The sequence below is a fragment of the Toxotes jaculatrix genome, chromosome 17 (assembly GCF_017976425.1).
Source record: "Toxotes jaculatrix isolate fToxJac2 chromosome 17, fToxJac2.pri, whole genome shotgun sequence".
In the NCBI taxonomy this organism is placed as follows: domain Eukaryota; kingdom Metazoa; phylum Chordata; class Actinopteri; family Toxotidae; genus Toxotes; species Toxotes jaculatrix.
Window position 1 is genome coordinate 470832 of NC_054410.1, and position 21263 is coordinate 492094.

General features: G+C 49.0%; 2 protein-coding genes across 5 annotated transcripts; both read right to left on the bottom strand.

The window, feature by feature from the left end:
• Window positions 1-228: 228 nt before the first annotated feature.
• On the bottom strand, window positions 229-6319 carry cfl2 (cofilin 2 (muscle)). Its single transcript, XM_041060772.1, has 4 exons — window positions 6185-6319; window positions 2824-3131; window positions 1489-1565; window positions 229-1237 (listed from the first exon to the last, which is right to left on the bottom strand). The coding sequence occupies exons 1-4, from the start codon at window positions 6185-6187 to the stop codon at window positions 1125-1127; spliced, it is 501 nt and encodes a 166-aa protein (XP_040916706.1). The 5' UTR covers window positions 6188-6319; the 3' UTR covers window positions 229-1124.
• A 779-nt stretch (window positions 6320-7098) lies between these two features.
• Window positions 7099-20796, bottom strand: baz1a (bromodomain adjacent to zinc finger domain, 1A). 4 transcript variants are annotated; one of them, XM_041060745.1, is made up of 30 exons: window positions 20701-20796; window positions 20241-20382; window positions 18546-18824; window positions 17991-18152; window positions 17790-17891; window positions 17262-17349; window positions 16781-16903; window positions 16108-16350; window positions 15927-16022; window positions 15518-15656; window positions 15233-15364; window positions 14642-14962; window positions 14308-14473; window positions 14054-14161; window positions 13743-13819; window positions 13545-13663; window positions 12898-13133; window positions 12580-12800; window positions 11711-11841; window positions 11483-11625; window positions 11095-11246; window positions 10902-10973; window positions 10608-10690; window positions 10262-10426; window positions 9907-10109; window positions 9725-9823; window positions 9471-9649; window positions 9013-9209; window positions 8829-8916; window positions 7099-8315 (listed from the first exon to the last, which is right to left on the bottom strand). In XM_041060745.1, the coding sequence occupies exons 2-30, from the start codon at window positions 20351-20353 to the stop codon at window positions 8140-8142; spliced, it is 4413 nt and encodes a 1470-aa protein (XP_040916679.1). In that variant the 5' UTR covers window positions 20354-20382; window positions 20701-20796; the 3' UTR covers window positions 7099-8139. The 4 variants fall into 4 exon arrangements, with proteins under 4 accessions (XP_040916679.1, XP_040916677.1, XP_040916678.1 ...); XM_041060743.1 differs by having other exon boundaries at window positions 15191-15364; XM_041060744.1 differs by having other exon boundaries at window positions 17790-17894.
• Window positions 20797-21263: the final 467 nt, after the last annotated feature.

The window sequence follows — 21263 nt, forward strand, 5'->3', positions numbered from 1 at the left end:
AGCTTATAATGGGTTTTTTGTTTTGAACCAGTTCTAATGAGCTCTACAGGTCACACAGGTTCTACTGAGGTCACGCTGACTGTGTTACAGAACGTTTTCACAGACAGCAGAACACGACTGACACCTGTTCGTGTGGAACCTGTCATGGATCTCAGGTGAACTCCAGGTGAATGACCTGTGGGTGAAAATGCTCTGTGATTGGTGGAAGCACAGACAAGGCGGGACGCGTCAGATCTGCCACAGGCTTTTATTGCAAAGTGGCTTCCTGTGATCTCAGAAACAACGTTCCACTTTAAGGCTCCAGATGTCGTCGTGTTCTCGTTGTTGTTGTTGTTGTTGTCGTGGGGTCGTCTCTCACTGCTGGGGTCAAATCGGCTTCCTGTAGTGTTTCCTTACAAAATAAAAGTGCACTCTAACTCTGGTGTGACGGTTACATTCAAACTGAAAGTAAGGCGACGACCAAACAGCTAGAATGACGGTGAGTCCGACAGGAATGAAACTGAGGTAAACAAACGTTAGCGTGGTGACATAAACACAGAGAATTTAACGTCAGGATCTTTTCTGTCTCAACCTGTAGTGTTTCAACAAAAAGTGCTGGGTAATAATCTTCTTCTTCTCTTCTGAATGCATAGTCTAACAACGTGTCTGCCTGGCTTGGACATACTGGAGAAGAAACAACACTTAACAATAATAAATAAAGTCATGTAAAAACCCATGTGCTGCAGGAGGCGGAGCTTTGCGGCGCTCGCCTCCGACGCATGCGGCTGCTTCCTTCACATCGACTTTTTGGCAAAACTCTGGCTGTGAGAGAGACAACCTTCCTGGGGTTTGGTAGTGTGTCGATTTGTTTGTTTTTTTCTGCCAGGTGAACAGAAGTCATGTGGCAACAAACTGGGAGGTGTTTGCATATCGTCATGTTAATGAGATCTCCTTCATGTTGGAAAAAAGCAAAAAGAACAAAAACAAAAAGAAAACAAAGAGGCCTAAAGACGCTAACTCCTTCAGGACATGGATACAGACAGAGCAAGCTGCTGGGTGAAGCGGCGGTGTTCAGGTGGGGTCAGGTGCTTCGGTCCGGATGGCACGGCGGTTGGCTTGGCTCCGCTCGGCTCACCGCTGTGACATCACAGCGGCTTGCCCTCCAGAGACACCACCACGTTCCCCCCCAGCTTCTCAGCCAGCGTGCTGCGGTCCTGGATGTCGTCCAGCCCGTTCACCTGCCACTCGTGTTTGATTCCTGTGGAGACACACCTGAGGTCACTGAGGGACAACAGACGAGACACACAGCGAGACGTCTCCCCACACAAGGATCTTTGTGTTGGGTGACATTCAGGGGTCAGAGGTTAAATCCTGCCCAACTCTGAGAGAACACACAGAGCCTGAGAGAGATCATCTATAATCTACAATCTGTAACGATCAGTGACCGACAGATGACATCATGGCTGATCCCGGTGACCTCTGACCTCAGCAGGTCACAGGACGACTCACCTGTAAACTTCTTTTTGATGGCATCTTTAGAGCTGGCATAGATCATCTTACTCTTCAGTGGAGCGCTCTCCGGAGCCCTGAGGAACAACAGAACACGGCGTCAGAGCACGGAGTCAGAACACGGAGTCAGAGCACGGAGTCAGAACACGGAGTCAGAACACGGAGTCAGAGCACGGAGTCAGAATGCAGGAGAACACGGAGTCAGAGCACGGAGTCAGAACACGGAGTCAGAGCACGGAGTCAGAGCACGGAGTCAGAGCACGGAGTCAGAGCACGGAGTCAGAGCACGGAGTCAGAATGCAGGAGAACACGGAGTCAGAGCACGGAGTCAGAACACGGAGTCAGAACACGGAGTCAGAGCACGGAGTCAGAATGCAGGAGAACACGGAGTCAGAACACGGAGTCAGAGCACGGAGTCAGAGCACGGAGTCAGAACACGGAGTCAGAGCACGGAGTCAGAGCACGGAGTCAGAGCACGGAGTCAGAGCACGGAGTCAGAATGCAGGAGAACACGGAGTCAGAGCACGGAGTCAGAGCACGGAGTCAGAACACGGAGTCAGAGCACGGAGTCAGAACACGGAGTCAGAGCACGGAGTCAGAGCACGGAGTCAGAGCACGGAGTCAGAACACGGAGTCAGAGCACGGAGTCAGAGCACGGAGTCAGAGCACGGAGTCAGAGCACGGAGTCAGAGCACGGAGTCAGAATGCAGGAGAACACGGAGTCAGAACACGGAGTCAGAACACGGAGTCAGAGCACGGACTCAGAACGCAGGAGAACACGGAGTCAGAGCACAGAGTCAGAACACGGAGTCAGAATGTGTGCTAGTGAACATGGAACTTCTGGTTACAGAACCCATTGAAGAGGTTAAAGTGAAAACACGTGAGGCGTGTCGGGTTGTTTTTACAGAACATGAGCTCACAGATCAGAACACGGACTCTGTGCCAGGTCCTGGTGGATGTGGATCCAAACATTTGTCCCTTCAGACATGTAGCCGCTGGACACTGGATGTGTCCTGCTTCACTGAGACGTCCAGCCTCAGTGTGCTTCACATCACACCTGGAAGCTGCACACTGGACCACGACTGTTCCTACGCCCACTTTACACTGAGGTCTGAGATGAGCTGAGAAACTCTGAACAAACACCTGAAGCGTGAGGAACAGGTCTAGAGGACTAGTCCTAAAAACCTGGGCCAGATACACGGTTCTACAGCCCGATCAATAACTGATCAAAGATCAAAAACCAGACACAGCTGAAGATGCTGTTATCAGAGCCCACATCTGAAACTCTGCATCGCATCACCACGAGCTGATCGAGCGCCCTGATCAATACTGTACCAGAAGATGAAGACGAGGTCCTCCTTCTTGGACTCCTTGGTCTCGTAGGTGGCGTCGTACAGGCCGTATCTGCAGTCATTGAGGGGGAGGAGCTTGACAAAGCAGGCGTAGGGGTCGTCCACGGTCTCTCCAATGTCCCCAACCAGGATCTGCTTCCCCTCCTCCACGATGATCTTCTTCCTGTCCTCGCTGAGACAGAACAGAACCGCCTTCTTCCTCTTCTTCACCTCGTCCTGGGTCGAAGACTTCCTCACCTTCATGTCGTTGAACACTCTGATGACCTCATCGTTCACTGTCACACCTGACGCCTGCAGCAGACAGAACAAGTGGTTAATATCAGGACACACACACACACACACAGAAAGCTGAAACCATTGGTCGACTGAAAACAGGAAACTATAAATCTGAGTATTTCCTGTTTAGTAAGAAGACGATGTCAGAAGACATCACTTTGGACTTTTGGGGGGGGGGGGTATGTGAATAAAGGACCTGCGTCCGTCCATCCTGCACGGTGGACTCACACCACATGTGTTGACAGCTGTTCGTGTTTACAGAGGACAGCAGGTCTGAGGTTGTGTTTTGCTCCTCCTTGGTGGAGGGAGGGGACCTGGTCCAAGGAAGAGCCCGATAAGCTTTGATGTGGATCTGGTTAAAGGATCCAGGATCGTCCTCAGTCCATAATGTTTGAATCCTGATAAGAATCAGACATGAGTCTGCAGAGTTTGGTGCAGATCCTGATAATAATCTGGATCCACCTCACACACTGATGATGCTTTAGGACAGACACATGGTGTGTGTGATCAGACTTCAGTTTCCTATCAGAAGACAGACAGAGGTGTGTGGGACAGCCTGGCCTTGGTGGAGGAGCTCCGTCCTCTTCTCCTCTGCTTCTGTTTGTAGTTTATTCTTTTAAATCGCTCTGTGGGAATTCCAAACTTTCCCTAACCTGAGGGGGAGGCCTGTGCCGCTGTGATTGGCCGTTAGCGTGTGACGGTAACAGCAGCGTGAGTCAGAGGGTTTTTATAGCCGATGATTCGGAGCTGACCTCTGACCTCTGCTAATGAACAAAGTCCAACAAACACTCTGTCAGTGAACGCACCGTCACAGGAAGCCTGACTCCTGTGACGGTGCGTTCACTGCATATGTATAAAGCTGCAACGATCAGTCAATGTGTTGATTATTATGAATGAATCAGCTGCAGTTGTTTTTAAGGTGTTTCCAGCTTCTCGAACCTGAGGACTTGATGCTTCGCTCTGTCACATGATACTAAAGTTCTTCAGGTTCTGGACTGAAGACGCCTGAAGACGTCCCTCTGGTCTGTCTGAGAGTTTAACAAGCAGTTTTTATTTTTTTCATTATTTTATTAAAGAAATGATTCAAAAACTCATTCAAAGATGAATCGATGATGAAAATAATCACATCTAGACACATTTGATCATTTTTATGATAAATCACAGTTTCCAACACGATGTCTTCACGTCTCTTTCTGTGTCTGATTGTGGACAATCAGGAGGACACAGACACGTCCTCCTCCTCCTGTGCTGGGTCACATCTTTTTGTGTGAAACGTGATACAGGTTAAGTTTGACTGAGCTCTACCTTCAGTCCACACTCACAGTGCCAACAGTCACTGTGGACTCCTGCTGGACGGACAGACCTCAGCTGTTCTCACAAGGTCTCCACTGAGACCATCAGTCCACTGACAGGAAACAAGCTGGTAATTATTTTGATAATGGACCAATTCTTCGTCCGACATTTTAAAGACCAAACGATTCAATGGAAAACAATGGGCAGATAAACTGAACACATTAACACACATCTGAGACCCGAGTCCTCGTCCTCGGACCGTCTCAGAGCTTTTTCTCATGATGGGGACGATTCATTTTTCTCCAGTGAGTTAAAGAAAAGTCCTGAGTGACCCGGAGAAACAAACAGAGCGGACAGGCGTCGCCCCCTGGAGCTCCTCTGCTGCTTTACAGGGAAATCACACCTTAGTTCAATCAACCATACGACAACAGAAACCAACAGAACTCAGTCAGATTAAACCCACTGATGTGTGGATTGTGTTACTGTTATCATAACAGATCGATGCTGTTCATTAAACTGATCAGTTAACTGGCAGGGAATTAATCTGCAGCTCTTTTGATAATTGACTAATAATTTCAGTTTCCTGTTCACACATTTCACTGCGCAAACAATAAATCGAGAAACGATCAGCAGATTCACCAACAACGAAAGTTTCTAAAATCAGAAATGTTAGTTTCAGGCCTAAATAACAACTCACTGATTTAAATCTGATCTTTTTCAGACAATCATGTTTTATCTTGTTTCTGTTTATAAGAACTTATTAAAAAGTTTGAATCACAGCTGCATCTGTCAGTTACCTTGGTTCCTAATTCATCTGCTGATAATTGTCCTGATTAATTAGAGAACTGTGACCGTCAGACTCGTTTTATTCGACCAACAAACCAAAACCCAAAAATATTCATGTTACGATGCCATAAGACCGAGGGGAGCACCAAGTCCTCCCAGAACCTGGAACCATCAGTTATTCTGGACAGTCCTGTCTGAAAAATGACTTAAATTATTAATCAATAATCAGAACAAATGCTGGTTAATTTTCTTTGGATCACTGATCATTAATCGACTAACTGTTGCAGCTTTAAACAGATGATTCTGTCACTTTGAGAACCGGATCGAGAAGCAGCAGCTTTTCCTCGGTCAGACAGGCCTGCTGGTTAGTCTGACTGGTTACTGGTACTGGTCAGCTGTGGTAACTGGGGCCAGTTAAACCAGCCTGCAGGCCTTCAGGCAGACAGCCGTGACTCTGCAGTCTGTCTCTCTGACTCTGTGAACTAACACGGACTGAATCCAACCTCCTGAGCCCGCTGCGGCAGCTGAACCGCTTCAGATGAGATCGGTGGGTCCAGCGGGCCTGGTTTAGTCCGGGTCCGGCGGCCTGTCCCGGCTGGGTGCGGGCTGATCAGCCCAGCAGGACCACAGCCGGAATAAGATGGCCGCCCCGGGCCACACGGTCTGGGGGCAGGCCCGGCCCAGCCCGGCCCGCCTGGAAACACGGACCGTTTAATGGATAACATCGTGAAAACTCCGTTAACTGGCAAAGATTAAACCCCGTTACCGGAAGATGTTTCTATGAGACGTAAACACCGAATAACCGCTATAAGTCGGTGTCGACGAACAGAGCAGCTAACTAACGGGAGCGGCAGCCATGCTAGCTAACATCACGCTATCCGCGGAGCCACATAACATTACACCGGAGGCCCGCAGCACCCGGACAGCACACGAACCGGGCTCTCCCAACCACGATCTAACCCGGGGGCAAGTCTACGGTCGGTTCTTACCATGTTGTCCCGGGGTTTGTCCGCGTTGCTTCGCCGTCAGATCGGGGTTTCTCGGGGGTGAAAGGTAGCGGGGAATGTGGCCGGCCGACCGGAGGGGGAGGAGGAGGAGGAGGAGGAGGGAGGGGGAGGGGCGGAGCCACACAAGGGAGCTTCTCCTTCTTCTTCTTGGTAAACCACGTTAAGTAGCATTACTGCCACCTGCTGGTGTAACGTGTGGCTCCACCAACAAAACTCTGCAGGAAACCATCGACATATAGAAGGAAACCAGTGTGTGTGTGTGTGGGTGGGTGGGTGTGTGTGTGTGTGTGTGGGTGTGTGTGTGTGTGTGTGTGTGTGTGGGTGGGTGTGTGTGTGTGTGTGTGTGTGTGTGTGTGTGTGTCAGCAGATCAACAGGCAGCAGCTGGTTATAAAAAGTCAATTTATTTTTACATTAGAACAACAAACAGGTTAGAGAGCATCAGGAAGCAGAGAGCGTCTATCAGTCATAAATAAAGACAACGCAGGGGCTGCAACTAAATAAATACCAAAGGGAGGGGGGGGCAGCAGTGCCAGAGTAGTATCTACAGCTGACCTCTGCCCTCCCCCCGCACACACACACACACAAGAAAAAAAAACACAACTGAAGAATGCAACCAAATGTCAAACAAAACAGTCTAAAGCAGGAAAAGTTGCAGTAGTCAAAATACAAAAACTACAAATCCAGAGGCCGCGGCAGCTCGGGTTCATCATGGAAGACTTCCACATTTAGGAAAACAGATGTGTTCTGTAAGTCACTGAGTCAAACAGTGTGCGACCTGAAGCTGAGAATAAATGTGCAAACTGGACTTTCAGATCATTTCCACTGAAAGTCACTTTATGATTTGAGGACAGGGAGTTTCCACACAGGGTGAGTTTCTTTTGATTTAATTTTCCAGTTGATGCACATTGTGAGTCTGTCACTGAAGACATCTTTTTTTTTTTTTTTTTTTTAGCAATGATGCATTTTCAAACATGAACTTTAACTGGATTTTAGATTGAAATTATAATGAAACATCGAACACACAGACCAACAATTAGATTTCAGTTTGTTAAATGAGTTCACTTTAGCTTTGGCAGCCTCAGACGTCCATGTAGATTCGATAATGAGCCTGAAACACCTGTAGCTGCCGCGGCCGCTCTGCTTCAGTATAAACCAGCTGCACTGTTACAAAATATTTTTCATTCAAATCAAAAATTTTGTCCCTGAGCAAACACGAACGGCCTGATTTGACTTCTTTTAATTATCAGTGCAAAGCTGAAGTTTCTCTAGTGGTTTTTGCTTTTCCGGATAAAAGGAAGCATCAGATGAAAACTGCTGGGACTCTACGAACTCTACTGTCCTACAGCACCACGGGAATGTCTCTGTGCTACATGTCCCCCGTCTGACCGCAGATAAATCAGATAAATGCCCTGAACGTCAGCAGGTCGGAGGAAAACTACACAACGTCTCTACAGGTTGATGAACTCACAGTAGCTGCAGCTCTGCTCCTGATCAGGTGAGAGGGTGAGCAGGTGAGGGGGTGAGCAGGTGAGGGGGTGAAGCTCACAGCACAAACTGGTAACAGTCTGTCTCAGGTGAAGTTTAATCAAAACAAGCTCTGTGTGTGTAACATGAACTGGTTTTAATATTAATCTGATGTTGGACTTCATGACCTTTGACCCCGGCTGTCTCTTTACACTCAGCTGGAAACTTTTGTGTGTGTGTGTTTGTGGACGACACACTGATGAAACGTTTCACTCAAATTGTGGCGGACAGCTCCTCTGGGGTCAGAGGTCACGAAGGAGCAATCCTGGATTCGTATCAATGCCTGTCAGTCCATCAGGAGGGGAACAATCACAGCTTCTACATCCTGCCCACTTCCAACTCCTGGACCAATCAGAATGCAGCAGAGTGGACGGTAGTGAGGTCAGAGGGTGTGTTTGGTTCAGTGTTTGGTTCAGTGTCTAGAGCGCTTGGCGGGAGGGGTGGAGCCGCGCTCCAGAAGGCCTAGTCTGCTGAGCTCCGAGTGGAAGAACTGCTGCAGGCGGTGACCGGCCTTCGCCTCGTTAGTGTGACGAGGGTTGTACTGAAGACAGTTGGAGAACATCAGCTCCACGTCTGAGATGTACTCACCTGGAGACACACACAGGAAAGACATTCAGCCACAGTCAGTGAAATAAAAATGCATTTTCAAAGTGCGTCTGTCTTTATTGTCCATCAGCATCAGGACATTCAGATGTCCTGAATGTCTCCATGGAACAGAGAGGAACCAGGGTCTAAATTAAGTTCAGCAGGAACTTAGACCAAGCAGACACGAACAAAGGTCTGAGCATGACTGACTGGTCACACGAAAACTCCAGACGGTTCCTGCTGTGGACGCAAGAACCACAACACACTGAAGGAACCTTTACACATGGGATCGGGGATCAGGATCAGGATCAGGATCGGGGATCAGGATCAGGATCAGGGATTGGGGATCGGGGATCAGGATCAGGGATCAGGATCAGGGATCAGGATCAGGGATCGGGGATCGGGGATCGGGGATCGGGGATCAGAGGAACCTCAGAGCTTCCACTCTGAATTTGATCTGTCTGACTGTACGTCAGTAAAATACGATGGAACTGTCTCACGCCTGCGTTTCCTCACCTGCAGTCTGATATTCACAGTTGTTGACTTTCTCTCTTATGGTGCTGAGAGCGATTGGCTTCTTGATGATGTCATAGTAGTCAGGCACCTGCAGACAGGTAGACACAGATGGACAGGTAAGTTACAGACTCATACATCACACACACACACACACACACACACAGTTTACTGTGTGTGTCTGTACCTGAGTCCTGGACACCAGCTTCATGAAGGGCCAGCTGTCCTCATGTCTGACGAGCTCCACCGTCAGCTGTTCACAGGCCGACAGCTCATGGACGCCATGGTTCCTCCCGGAGGAGCGTCGGCTGGAGGCGGAAGAGGAGGAGGAGGTGGAAGCAGGGGGGAGGACAGGTCTCGAGGGTTTAGGAGGAGGAGCAGTGTCTGGGGGAGGAGCAGAGGAGAGACAGTTTTACTGGTGCTGGCAGCAGACACAGGTGTACTCAGTTACCTGAGAACTCCCCCTCAGTCCATGTTCTGATCTGAGCAGGTTTCTCATTTTTATCAGTTACATGTTTCACATAAACGTGGCTGGACCAGCAAACAGTTTGTACCTGTTGGCAGGTGTTTACTGGCTGATTATGTTGTTGTGATTGGTTGTTTACATGTCAGCAGGTAATTACTGTGTGTGGATTGGCTGTTTACCTGTCAACACTCTCTTTCGGGACTCGGTCTGACCAGGTGAGGTTTTCGTGTTGCCATTTGGTGCCAGGATCTCATGGCTCAGACGGGCGCTGTTCCGATTCCCGGAGCGAGGTGGAGCTTTACCGCCGGACACCATGTTGGCCTTCGATGTAGGAGGCGTGGCCTTTTTACCTGAGGACCTGTGATGGAAAGAAGATGGAATCAGAACTCCAGTAAACCGGGATCAGGCCATCACATCCACAACGGATACTGACTTGGAAGCTGATGAAGTTTTCCCAGCGGCAGCGGCGTTGTTTTTGGGTGTGGTCTGTTGGCTCTTCCCTTTAGGGGGCGGGGCCTGGCTCTTCTTGGTGCTGCAGACATTCAGAGGACAGAAGGCCAGCTGCTGCTGAGACTCATCTTTCTGACGGACTGATCCAAATATTTCCACACTCACCTCACTACGCATTCTTCATCCTCCTCTTCTGACTCCTCCTCTTCTTCTGACTCCTCCTCTTCCTCCTCAGACTCTTCCTCCTCCTCTTCCTCCTCGTCATTCTCCTCCTCTTCATCGATAGAGGAGCGCTGACGGGACGGGACACGGCTGGATCTCTGTTTGGGTCGACAGTCCGGACAGAACCAGTCGCCCTCTGGAACCGACTGAGAAACAGAAGAAGCTGGTAAATGAAATGAGACGCACAGAACAAGAGCAGACAGCGTGTGCTCATCGCCAGGCGTGTGCTCATCGCCACTATTGTCGGGGATGTCCCAAATGTTTTAATCCAGGTGTGAAAGGTGTGGTGTGTCCATACCTTGAGGCGGGGCCTCAGGCAGTGGGTGTGGTGTCCTCGGTCACAGTTGTCACACAGCAGCATGTTGTCCGCGTCTCCCTTGCGTCTGCAGATGCGACAGCGGGCGTTGAGGACGGAGCGAGACCAGAGGACGCTTCGTTCCAGACTGGACAGATGGACAAACACCTGAACACACACATCAGTACGTTAATCCCACAGCACACACAACAGTCTTGGCTGTTTGTTTTCTTGCAGTCTAACTAAAACCAAACACACCAACATATTCAGTCCTGTGATGGACACCTCTGACAGCCAATCAGAGCAGAGCTTTCACTGAGGATTAAAAAGGAGGGTGTGCTGTTCTGACCTGAGACAGACTGGAGCAGGACTGCAGAGACTCCCTCCATCGCTCCAACACCGTCTTAGAGACGCGACCGCTGTCACTGCCGTCTGATACACACAGAGACACAGAGAGACAGAGACACACAGAGACACACGGATACAGTTTGATTTCACACAGTTCACAGACTCGTCTGATGGACAGATCAGATTATTCTTCTGATTCAAAGACAAAAAAATGATATTTTTACTATTTAATCTCCACGTGTTGTTTATCAGCACGGTGCTGTGTCTTCACTCTCTTATCATACAAAGGTCATACCATCACTGGCCTGGTCCTCGTCTTTCTTCTTGTTCTTCTTCATCTTCTGGTCTTTCTTTGAGTCTTCCTCACCTGTGGGTGGGGGGTGGGGTGGGGGTTTGATTGACATGTTATGCATTAGAGTTAGATTCTGTGCAGAACACCCCACCCCACCCCCACCCCCGCCTAGCAGACTCTCCCTGTGGAGACTCACCCAGCGGAGCTTTGAGGAAACGTCTCTCGATGCCTTGCTCGATGTGAGCGAGGGCCTGAGCCAGGATTCGTACCGAGCTGCTGACAACCTGCGGAGTCCCACTGCCGCTGGTCCCACAGGCCGCCGTGCTGTCCGACTTCAGCTCCTGGAGCCTGACACACACACACGTTTTACATATAAGAAACATACAACAGTCAAATGTAACAGACACACACACAGAAACAGTAAAAGCTCTGAGCAGAGGACGCCGAACAGGAAGCAGGACGTTTGTCCAGGTGAGTAAACGTGCAGTGACGCCCTCTAGCTGCAGTTCATGTGAACTAACAGAGAGTGATGTTAGTTGACCCGTTCGCTGACAGAGCCTTCCTCTGCCCGTGTGTCTGTGTACCTGTCTCTGGCTCTCGTCTGACCGGAGTCCACCTCCATGGCCTCCACTCGTCCGTTCATCCCTCCGTTCTCTCTGCCGTCAGAACACAGCAGCTCGTAGTTTCCTGCTTCCAGTGCTGAGCGCCACACCTGTCTGTCCATCACCTGGACACAGATAGAGAGAGACAAGTGAGTCTGAGGTCACCTGCTGTGTCTGGTTCTCTGTGATCCTGAGCAGGTTTGTACCTACCTTCAGAGTTCCCAGAGTTCCCTGGTGGATGCGGTCTTCAATGTCCAGTAGCAGGTCTCTCAGTCTAACCTCCATAAGAGTCTCAGCTGCTGCAGTGCATTCTGGGACAGACTGGGACGACTCCGGATCATCTGGACAAACAGGACAGGTATGTGATTACAGGTGTGCCAGAGACCACCATGATACCAGCGCAGTTACAGGTGGTTACCTGTGTGTGTTACCTGCATATTTAATGCATATGAGTGTGTATTACCTGTATGTGTTTACCTGTATGTGTTTACCGGAGTGTTTACCTGTATGTGTTTACCTGTATGTGTTTACCTGTATGTGTTTACCGGAGTGTGTTTACCGGAGTGTTTACCTGAGTGTGTTTACCTGAGTGTGTTTACCTGAGTGTGTTTACCTGTATGTGTTTACCTGGGTGTTTACCTGTATGTGTTTACCTGTATGTGTTTACCGGAGTGTTTACCTGTATGTGTTTACCTGAGTGTGTTTACCTGTATGTGTTTACCGGAGTGTTTACCTGTATGTGTTTACCTGTATGTGTTTACCTGAGTGTGTTTACCTGAGTGTGTTTACCTGTATGTGTTTACCTGAGTGTGTTTACCTGTATGTGTTTACCTGTATGTGTTTACCTGAGTGTGTTTACCTGTATGTGTTTACCGGAGTGTTTACCTGTATGTGTTTACCTGTATGTGTTTACCTGAGTGTGTTTACCTGTATGTGTTTACCGGAGTGTTTACCTGAGTGTGTTTACCTGTATGTGTTTACCTGTATGTGTTTACCTGTATGTGTTTACCTGTATGTGTTTACCTGTATGTGTTTACCTGAGTGTGTTTACCTGTATGTGTTTACCTGTATGTGTTTACCTGAGTGCCTGTATTTGTTCCTGTCACAGCTCTGCAGCAGCTGTTGCAGCCTCTCTCTCTCCTGCAGCAGCGCCTCCTTCAGGCTGCTCTCTCTGTGACCTCGTGGGTTCAGAGCCTCAATCAGCTGATCCACCTCCTCCAGCGAGCTGTAGAAAGACCATTGGTTGGGACGGGTGGCTGGCGCGCCGCAGGTATGGAGGGGGGTGGGGCTTGAGCCAGTGCTGTACAGGAGGAAGGGTTTGTCATGGTTAGACTGTTCTCTGAACACAGAAGCTCCTTTTATCTCAGAAACAGAACCAGAATAAAACTGTGACCCACTTTCCCTCGGCTGCCTCTTCCTTGACGACCTCCTCCTCCATCTTGGTCGTGGTGTCCTGTACAGGTTTTGGGCGTGGATGCAGCATGTCCTCCGTCAGGCCGAAGCAGTCGTCCTCCACAAACAGAGCAGAGGCTGAGGGGAGGAGCCAGTATCGGCGGTATAGCCGGTCTCTGCCCAGAGGCAGCAGGCAGGTGCAGGCCGCCGCCTTTTGGATCCGCTCCTGCAGCTCTCGAACCTACGGGTGAGACGAACGGGACGATCAGACCACAGGCCGACTGCTTCTACCATGTTCCTGTTCTGTGGCTGTGGAGTGTCCTGGTTTTGAGTCCGGTCCTTCAGTCTGAGTCTGATCCTGGTTTTGATCATATTCCAGATACATTTACACAGAGCACGAGAAACCTGGTGTCGACACGACTCTAACAGTACCCAGGATCCAGATCCGGATGTTTGCATGTGCTAAACATGACCTGATTATAACCAGGATACCTGTGCACATGTAAACACCGTCAGCTGATCCAACATGATAATAACGTCAGTGCTGGGACGTCACACACAGATATGACCTCTAAATATCTGTTCATTACAAAGAGACAAACGAACGAGTCAGTAAATAATCAGGTGAATGTTCAGTGTCTGTGCTTCTGACCTTCTCCTGTTCTTTCTCCAGCTCCTCTGCTGTCAGGCTGGTGGGGGGGCAGAACGGGGCTTTGGGGTCAGAGGTCGTCTGTTGCTGCTGCTGCTGTTTTTCTTTCTGGTTGACTTTAGCTGGAGACGAGAGGAGAGACTCGTGACCCGACAGAAAGGAGGAGCTGAGGAAAGGTTCAATGTGAAACTTATTTTTTACCTTTCATCATCTTCTTGCTGTTGGATGAAGACTTTTTCTCCTCGTCTTCCTCAGAGTGTTGTTGATCAGGAGTCTCACTGCAGACAGAAACAGCCACTTCTGTCACGGATCACGTTAACCATGTGTGAGATTAAACCATAACAACTGGGATCATATGACGATAACCACTGAGTTTGTTAAATAACCCAGAAATCACACCGACCAACCAAACCGACATTTGGTTCTCACACATCAACACTTCAACTGCTTGAAGTTCTTTGCTAATGATAAAACTCATTAACTGAAAAATGCTGAGTCACTCTTTCCTCTACCTGTTTGGCTGGAGTCCTCCCTTCGCCTCCTGTTCCTTCAGTTTCTCCTCCTTCTCCTTCAGCCTCTGCTCCTGCTCCCTGAGCTTCTCCTCTTTACGAAGACGAACCCTGAGGAAGAGCAGGGAGGAGGAGGGACACGTCAGGACTCTGCTCAGTTTCAATCACTTTGAATTCTTTTCCATCTTTGTACTGAATGAACTTCACGATGAGGTAACAGCGTGTTGCGTGTGCCTGCGTGTTCACATTGTGTTTACCTGTGTGCGGCCTCCTCTCTCTCTCTGCGGTGTTGTTCAGCTCTGATCTCTCTCAGTTCCTGTTTGGCAGCTCTCTGCTCCTCCACACAGTCTTCAATCAGATCTCTGCTGGATGCCAGAGTCAGCAGTTTCCCCACCAGAGCCTGCAGGATCCTCAGCTTCTCCCCTACACACACATCAATACCTGATCAATATCTATCAGAACACACACTCCTACACACAGTCAGCATCTATCAATAATTGTTTGTAACCCCCAGGAAACGGTGTTTGATTATTAATTACAGATTCCTGTAAGTAAACGAGTCAGCATCTGATTGGCTGATCGGTTACTGACCGGGCGTCAGGTCGTACACCGCTGTGCACGACAGTCGCTTCAGCAGCGCCGGCTCAGCCAATCGCAGCTCGACACACGTGTCATCCATCAGAGTGAATCCACCCTGCTTCTGGTAGCGGAGCTTGGCGTTGCCATGGTTACAGTCGGCGCCGGACGCCAGGATATGCAGCCGCAGGATTTCGGACAGCGTGCAGCTGTCCAGGTCCAGCTGCTTCAGACTGCAGCCCTGATGCAGCTGTGGCCAAGCCGCAGCCAATGAGGCAACAGCGCTCAGAGCCGACTGCGTGGCATCAGAGTCGTCGTCCAGAGCCTCCGACAGGTCTGTACACAACACACACACGCACATGAAACACACAATAACATACACAGACACAGATTATATACACTGGTATGTCTACAAATCTAATTTAAAATGTCTCCGTCAGGCTGTCTGACTTCTGTCCAGGTGTAGCCAATCACAGCTCGTCTCCATGTAACAGGTGATAACATTTTAGGTGTAGTCAGTCACTGGAGGCTCAGAGTGTGCAGGGGCCCAGTCTGAGTTTTTACCCAGCCTAGTGAGGAGGCTTTGGCCGGTTCTCTGTACGTCACCTTCAGCCTGGTCTTTGGCCACCTCCTCCTGCTCCTCATCCAGAGCCTGAAAGATGGCGGTCAGGAAGAAGAACAGCAGCTCACACAGAGGACCTTCAGGATCAGAACCCACCAGAGCCTCCTCTAGAATCTCTGCAGAGAGACAGAACATGTTAGAACCAAAACAACCTAAAGAACCTCTGCATTTCCTATATGATAAATACTGGCACAGATCACAGCACCACACCAGATCCAGGGTTCTGGTAAAGGTTGTTCCAGAAGGGTTTGATGAAATGACTTTCTAACCCAGAGAGATTCCATCAGGGAACTCGTCCTTCAGGTCGTAGACCTCCCCGAAGGCACGCAGGAACTCCAGAACCATCAGAGCTTCTCCAAAAAGCTCTGATGGAAGGCGAGTTCTCACTGGAATCGGACTGGGAAGCTCCTGGAAGAACCAACACACACAAAGATCCAGGTTCATTAGTGGAGAACACGTCTGGTTTAAACCTCACAGGTGAATCAACCACGTTACGATGAATCTGATGAAGTTTTACATCCATGGATCTGTTGCTCCTGAGAAACATTATTTTCCTTTGACACACGGATTTTGTTTGTTATTAATTTCATAATCACTGAATATGTGGCTAGATTTATTGATACCCGATCATTTATGCACCCAGTCCTGTTTGAGTTAACAGGTGGTGCATTCACTGACCTTCAGGTCTTCACACTCCATGTCTTCTCTGGGTTTGTTCCACAGTTTCAGCCGTTCGGCGTATTTCTTCTTCTCCTCCTTCAGCTTCTCTCGTTCCTGTAGATTGGAGCCACAGAAACATCGACGTGTTAACAGTCAGAATTTATCTGACATACAGACGAAGATCAGAAAACTCACTCACCCTCTCCTTCTCCAGCTTCCTGCGCTCCTTCTCCTCCCTCCTCCTCTGCTTCTCCTCCTCAAACCTCCTCCTCTGCTCCTCCTTCATCTTCTCCTTGTCCTCCCTCTCCTTCCTCTTGGCCTCCTGCGCCTCCTCCTTCTCCTTCTTCAGTCGAGCTTTGTCCAGAGATGCAGCAGCCATCTCCTCCCTCTGCTGCAGCAGCTTCAGCTTCTCCTCCGCCGCCTTCAGCAACGACGAACTGGCCTGAAACATGAGATCCATGAGTTACTTTACTTCTCCAGTAGCATTGATCGGATTACTTTCATTAACTGATCAGAAATATTGAACTACAGAAACGTTTGCTGATCACAGCACATTTATGTGCCACAGACAGTGACACTGAGGGAAAGACTCCACAGTGTTTGCAGGTGGAGGAAGAACTTTGTTGTCAGACCAGCTCCTTCCAGGTTGTGGCCTCCATCAGAGTCGTCGCTGGTCTGACAGTTAAGCTCCTCGTTAAATTGCTGCTGGAGCTTTGACCTCTTCAGGTTTGTTCTGATGTTTACAATACAGTGCGTTAAATATGTGGAAACAACTAAATAAAGTTTAGTAAAAGACAGAAAAAGACAGTCTGCTATGATAATTAGTCAGCGGTTTGAATTTGGATCACAGTCAGTGAATCACAGCCTCTCACCTGTCCAGGTGAGCCACGCCCTCCGCCTTTAGAGGGGGGGCTGAAGGGGAACAGCGGGGGGTCATCAGGGAAGAACTGAGAGAAGGTGTGTTCAGACAGCTGGTACTTCATCACTGTGGAGGGCTGAGACACACACACACATCATTACTGAGCGCACACACTCTGCAACACACAACGCTCATCATGACTCAGAACATCCGTCAGAGTTTGTGTATGACTCAGCACGGAGAACCCATCCTAAGGCCGGCCATTCTCAGTGTTTTTAAAATGAAGAAACTTTATTTAACATTATTTGAGTAACACTCTGCTTCCCTCTGTACGTTTAGCTCTGAAACCAGGAACTTTCAGCTTCAGCTGCATCAAACTGCTGAACATAGGTTTCTAACCTGGAATTCAACACCATGACATTCTATTTCTGCTCTGAACAGTGCTGTTGACTCTGGCTGCTGGTTCTGGCTGTTGGTTCTGGTGGAGTTCTCACCTTGAGTGCGATGGTCCCGTTCTGAGGTTCACAGTGTTGTTTGAAGAGCAGCTTCAGTCTCTCTCTGGACAGAGTCGTCTTCCTACGACTGAACACACATCTGTTACCCACTTCCCTCTGTAATGTTCAACGTGATGTGATACTGACAACAGGCCAATACCTGAAGTAATACTGTGACTGATATCAGCAATAAGCCGATATCAGTGGATATATTGGACTAACACTAACACGAACTCTGTCTGACTGGAGTTTTATATAGTGTGCGAGGCCTTCACTGACCTCAGTGAAAGAGAGAATCAGGCTTTTATTTCTTATTTTTACAGTTACTCCAGACTTCCTCTGTGTTTTCAGATTCAGGAGCCAGGTCAGGCGCTCCACTTCCCCAAAGGATTTCTCAGAAATGAAAACACTTCCACCAGAATTTTCACATTAAAAGTTCTGCAGCCTTCCTTCTACAGACTCTCGATGTGAAAGAATTGACAGAGATAGTAAGAATGAGGCCAGAGCGTCCTCAGGTGTACTTCTTACCTGATCTGATTGGCTTTGACAGTGAACGGCTCGCTGTGTTCATCCTTCATCATCCTCACTGTGTATTTAAACACTGACGGACTCAGAGGCTTCTTCTTCTTCCTGCTGACACACACACACAGAATCATCTCACCTGACTAACACCGCAGGTTTCGATCAGCTCTTTTCCTCCTACACCTTCTTGACATTTGACCTACTGACCCGTTGACGTGTGCCGTGGGACTCTGGAAGGCGGCGCTCTCATCGTCGCTGTCGCTGATGACGATTGTGCTGCCATCGGACGTCTTGGTGTGGCCATTAGCAGATGGCGCTCCGTTAGCGCTGGAATGAGGAGAATGAACCTGCAGGATCTCACACACATGTCTACAACACACACACGCACGCACACACGCACACACGCACGCGCGCACACACACACACACACACACACACACACACACACACACACACACACACACACACACACACACACACACACACACACACACACACAGAGTCTTCCTCAGTCTTATTCAGTTTACATGAAGCTGAAGTGAAGTTTCATACATCCTCAATAACAATCAACACAGATATGGCTGTAATGAGCTGAGGCCCTGAACTTCTCTGAAGTCTTCAGTCAGAAGCAGCACTCATCATATTTTACACAACTCTGAATCCTGAAGAAACCCTGAGTCATGACTGAGAAGAAGGAGAAAGATGTTTAAGCCCTTTACGTCAGCGATAATGAAACGAGTACACGAGGCCTCCCCTCAGTACCTGGCTCCATTGCGTCCCACAACGTCCACCTTCTCTCCTGGGAAGAATCGGTCTTTGACGAAGGTGTAGACGTCCTCGCAGAGCTCCGTCAGTCTGCAGCGTCGGCTCAGAGCAGCCAGGTGGAGTAGAGGCACCACCAGAGACTGAGGGAAACTCTGAAGACTCTGCTTCGCCCGCCGCTCGCTGTCCACCGCCTCCAGGTAAGTCAAGCCCGCTCGACCCGTCAGAGCACAACTCCACACCAGACTGTTGCACAGGATGGTCCTCTCAAAGAACTCACTGAGGAGGAGGAGGACGGAACGTGGTTACTTCAGGATCAGACACAGACCCAGTTTGTGTCTCATGTATTTCCACAGCTCAGTGTTTGTAAAAGATAAATACCCGACGACATCTGAAAAGCCCTGAAGGTGGTTTAACAGCACCCTGCTGTTCTGAAGGAGTTTTCTGAAACGTCTGAAATCTGGATCTGAAATATTCTGTCTGCCAATAAATAAAAACAAACTAAAACGAACTTTAATTAACTAACACGTCATCTCCCTTTTCTCAGGTTGCTGAATCACAACCTGAGAAAACAGACCAGGGAAATGACGTGTGCCCTTATTTGATTTGTACATCAGGAAAAATATAAAGACTAATTTGAGATTAATGTAACACTGACTAACACAAATGTAAAGTATCTGATACAAAACTGAGGATAAAACTTTACGGCTGGCTTCTTACACATCATGCAAGGATGACAGATTATTATAGAACAATGTATAGTCAGTTGTGCGCAAAGCTAAGACAATTAATCGGTTAATCAAGGAGATGACCAACTAAATTAATCTGAAGCTACGTTGCTAACTGATTCATTAGGCTCCGGTTACCAAAGCCAGACCGTTTCTTAAAGTGACAGCAAACTGAAAATCTTCTGGCGCCAGTGAAACAAAACAAGGCATCTGAGGCTGAGGGAAACTATAACTCTGTGGATCACCTTCTCTGCTGAGGATGAGCGTGCTGTCACAGCCTCGTCTGGATGAAGTAAAGTACACACCATCAGCTTCCTCTTTTTTATTTGTTTGTTTTCTTCCAAATAAGCAGTGAGAAAATATCAGCGCTCGCTCTTTGTTTGATTGGATGTGATGAACATGTGACTGGAGGAGCTGCAGTCAGTCAGAGGAACAGCTGATCACTCTGATCGATGCTGTGGCTGAATCCACAAACTGATCAGTGTAACTCAGGCCAAACTGTCCTGAGCCAACTTTCACCCTCCGTGCTGTTACAAAGGGCGGAGTCTCCCTTTAAGCGCACCTGAGCAGGTGTGTTCCACAGTGCTGACTGACAGCTGGCCTGCTCCTACCGAGCTAACGGCTAACACACGCAGGGCTAACCACCGGCTAACAGCCGCTAATCTACTTTAGCTCACTTAGCTAGCTGACTTAGCTAACATTACACCTGCCCCGAACACTACCGTCCACCTCTAACACCAGCCAGGTGTTTTAACCTGTCTGCTACCTGTGAAGCGGGGGCTGACCTGCTCGTGAACCACCTTAAGTTTCACTTTTCTTCGGAATAAAGTTGGCTTTTGTTTATCTCGCCTGGAAGTTTGCCAGTGGACCAACTGTCAGTCAGGACATCATCCCAACTTCACTCCGCCGGCTCGAACGGCTCTTTAACCCTGCCCCAGGTGACACAGGTGACCCCACGGCTACTTACTCGTAGGTCCTGAAGATTTCGTGAGTGATTTTACAGAGGAAGACTTCCTCGTCCGGCCGCAGGTCCGCCGGAGGTCTCTGTCGGATGAAGGCTTTCCTGTGGAGAAGCGGCATCTCTCAGCTCCGCTTCCACCGGCCGCACTCTGACGGAAAAAGGAGGGAAACCGGGTCACAAAGACCGAATATCAGACTCAAACTCCGACACACAGATCAGACCCAGCCCTCAGACCAAAACCCGAGTTCCGGAGGGAAAGTAACGGCGCTGAAACCGAGCCGGAGGACTGAGGAGGAGAGCGGGTCTTTTGTTAGACGCGGTGATAATCTGCCCACATGGAAACGTGCTCCTCGGTGTCTGAGCTCAAACATTCAAACTCTCTGACCCCCCAACAACGAAAACACACCGCCCGCACCCACCGACACCCGCCAACACACCGAACACACGACTTTCTGACGGTCTTTACCGAGTTGTGTAACGATGAACAGATAATCCGCGGTACAAACTGAGAACAAGTCCCGGGCTGAGAGCTCCTCTCTGGCGGCTTGTTGACCAAGTTTTCATCCACTTCACGGACCGAGCCCAGGCTGGGAAATTTCAGCGTCTCCGTTAGTTCGCCGATTTTAGTGAAACCACCGGGACACTAACGACAGAGAGGGTGATTCATGTCGGTGTACGGCTGATCTCTCTGGGGGTCTGGACCTTTGGTCGGACTGAATAAAATAAACAGGAGACGCGACCCCTGCCCCAGCGTCTCCGGTGCATGTGCATGCTTGTGTGTGTGGTTCGTTCACTTGGTGTGGGTAAAACAGAATATTCAATTTCCCCAGTTAGAGGGATAATAAAAGTAATGAACTAGTAAGAAACAGGCTGTTGATAATAATGTGAGCATGACTGTGTTTAAAAAAGTGAGTAAAGCTCAAAATCCTTATAATAGCTTCTATTTCCATACATGCAAATGCATTGGGAACACTGCACATTCTGTTCACCATTACACTGTTTCACAGCTGTGTTGCATGGAGTCGACCA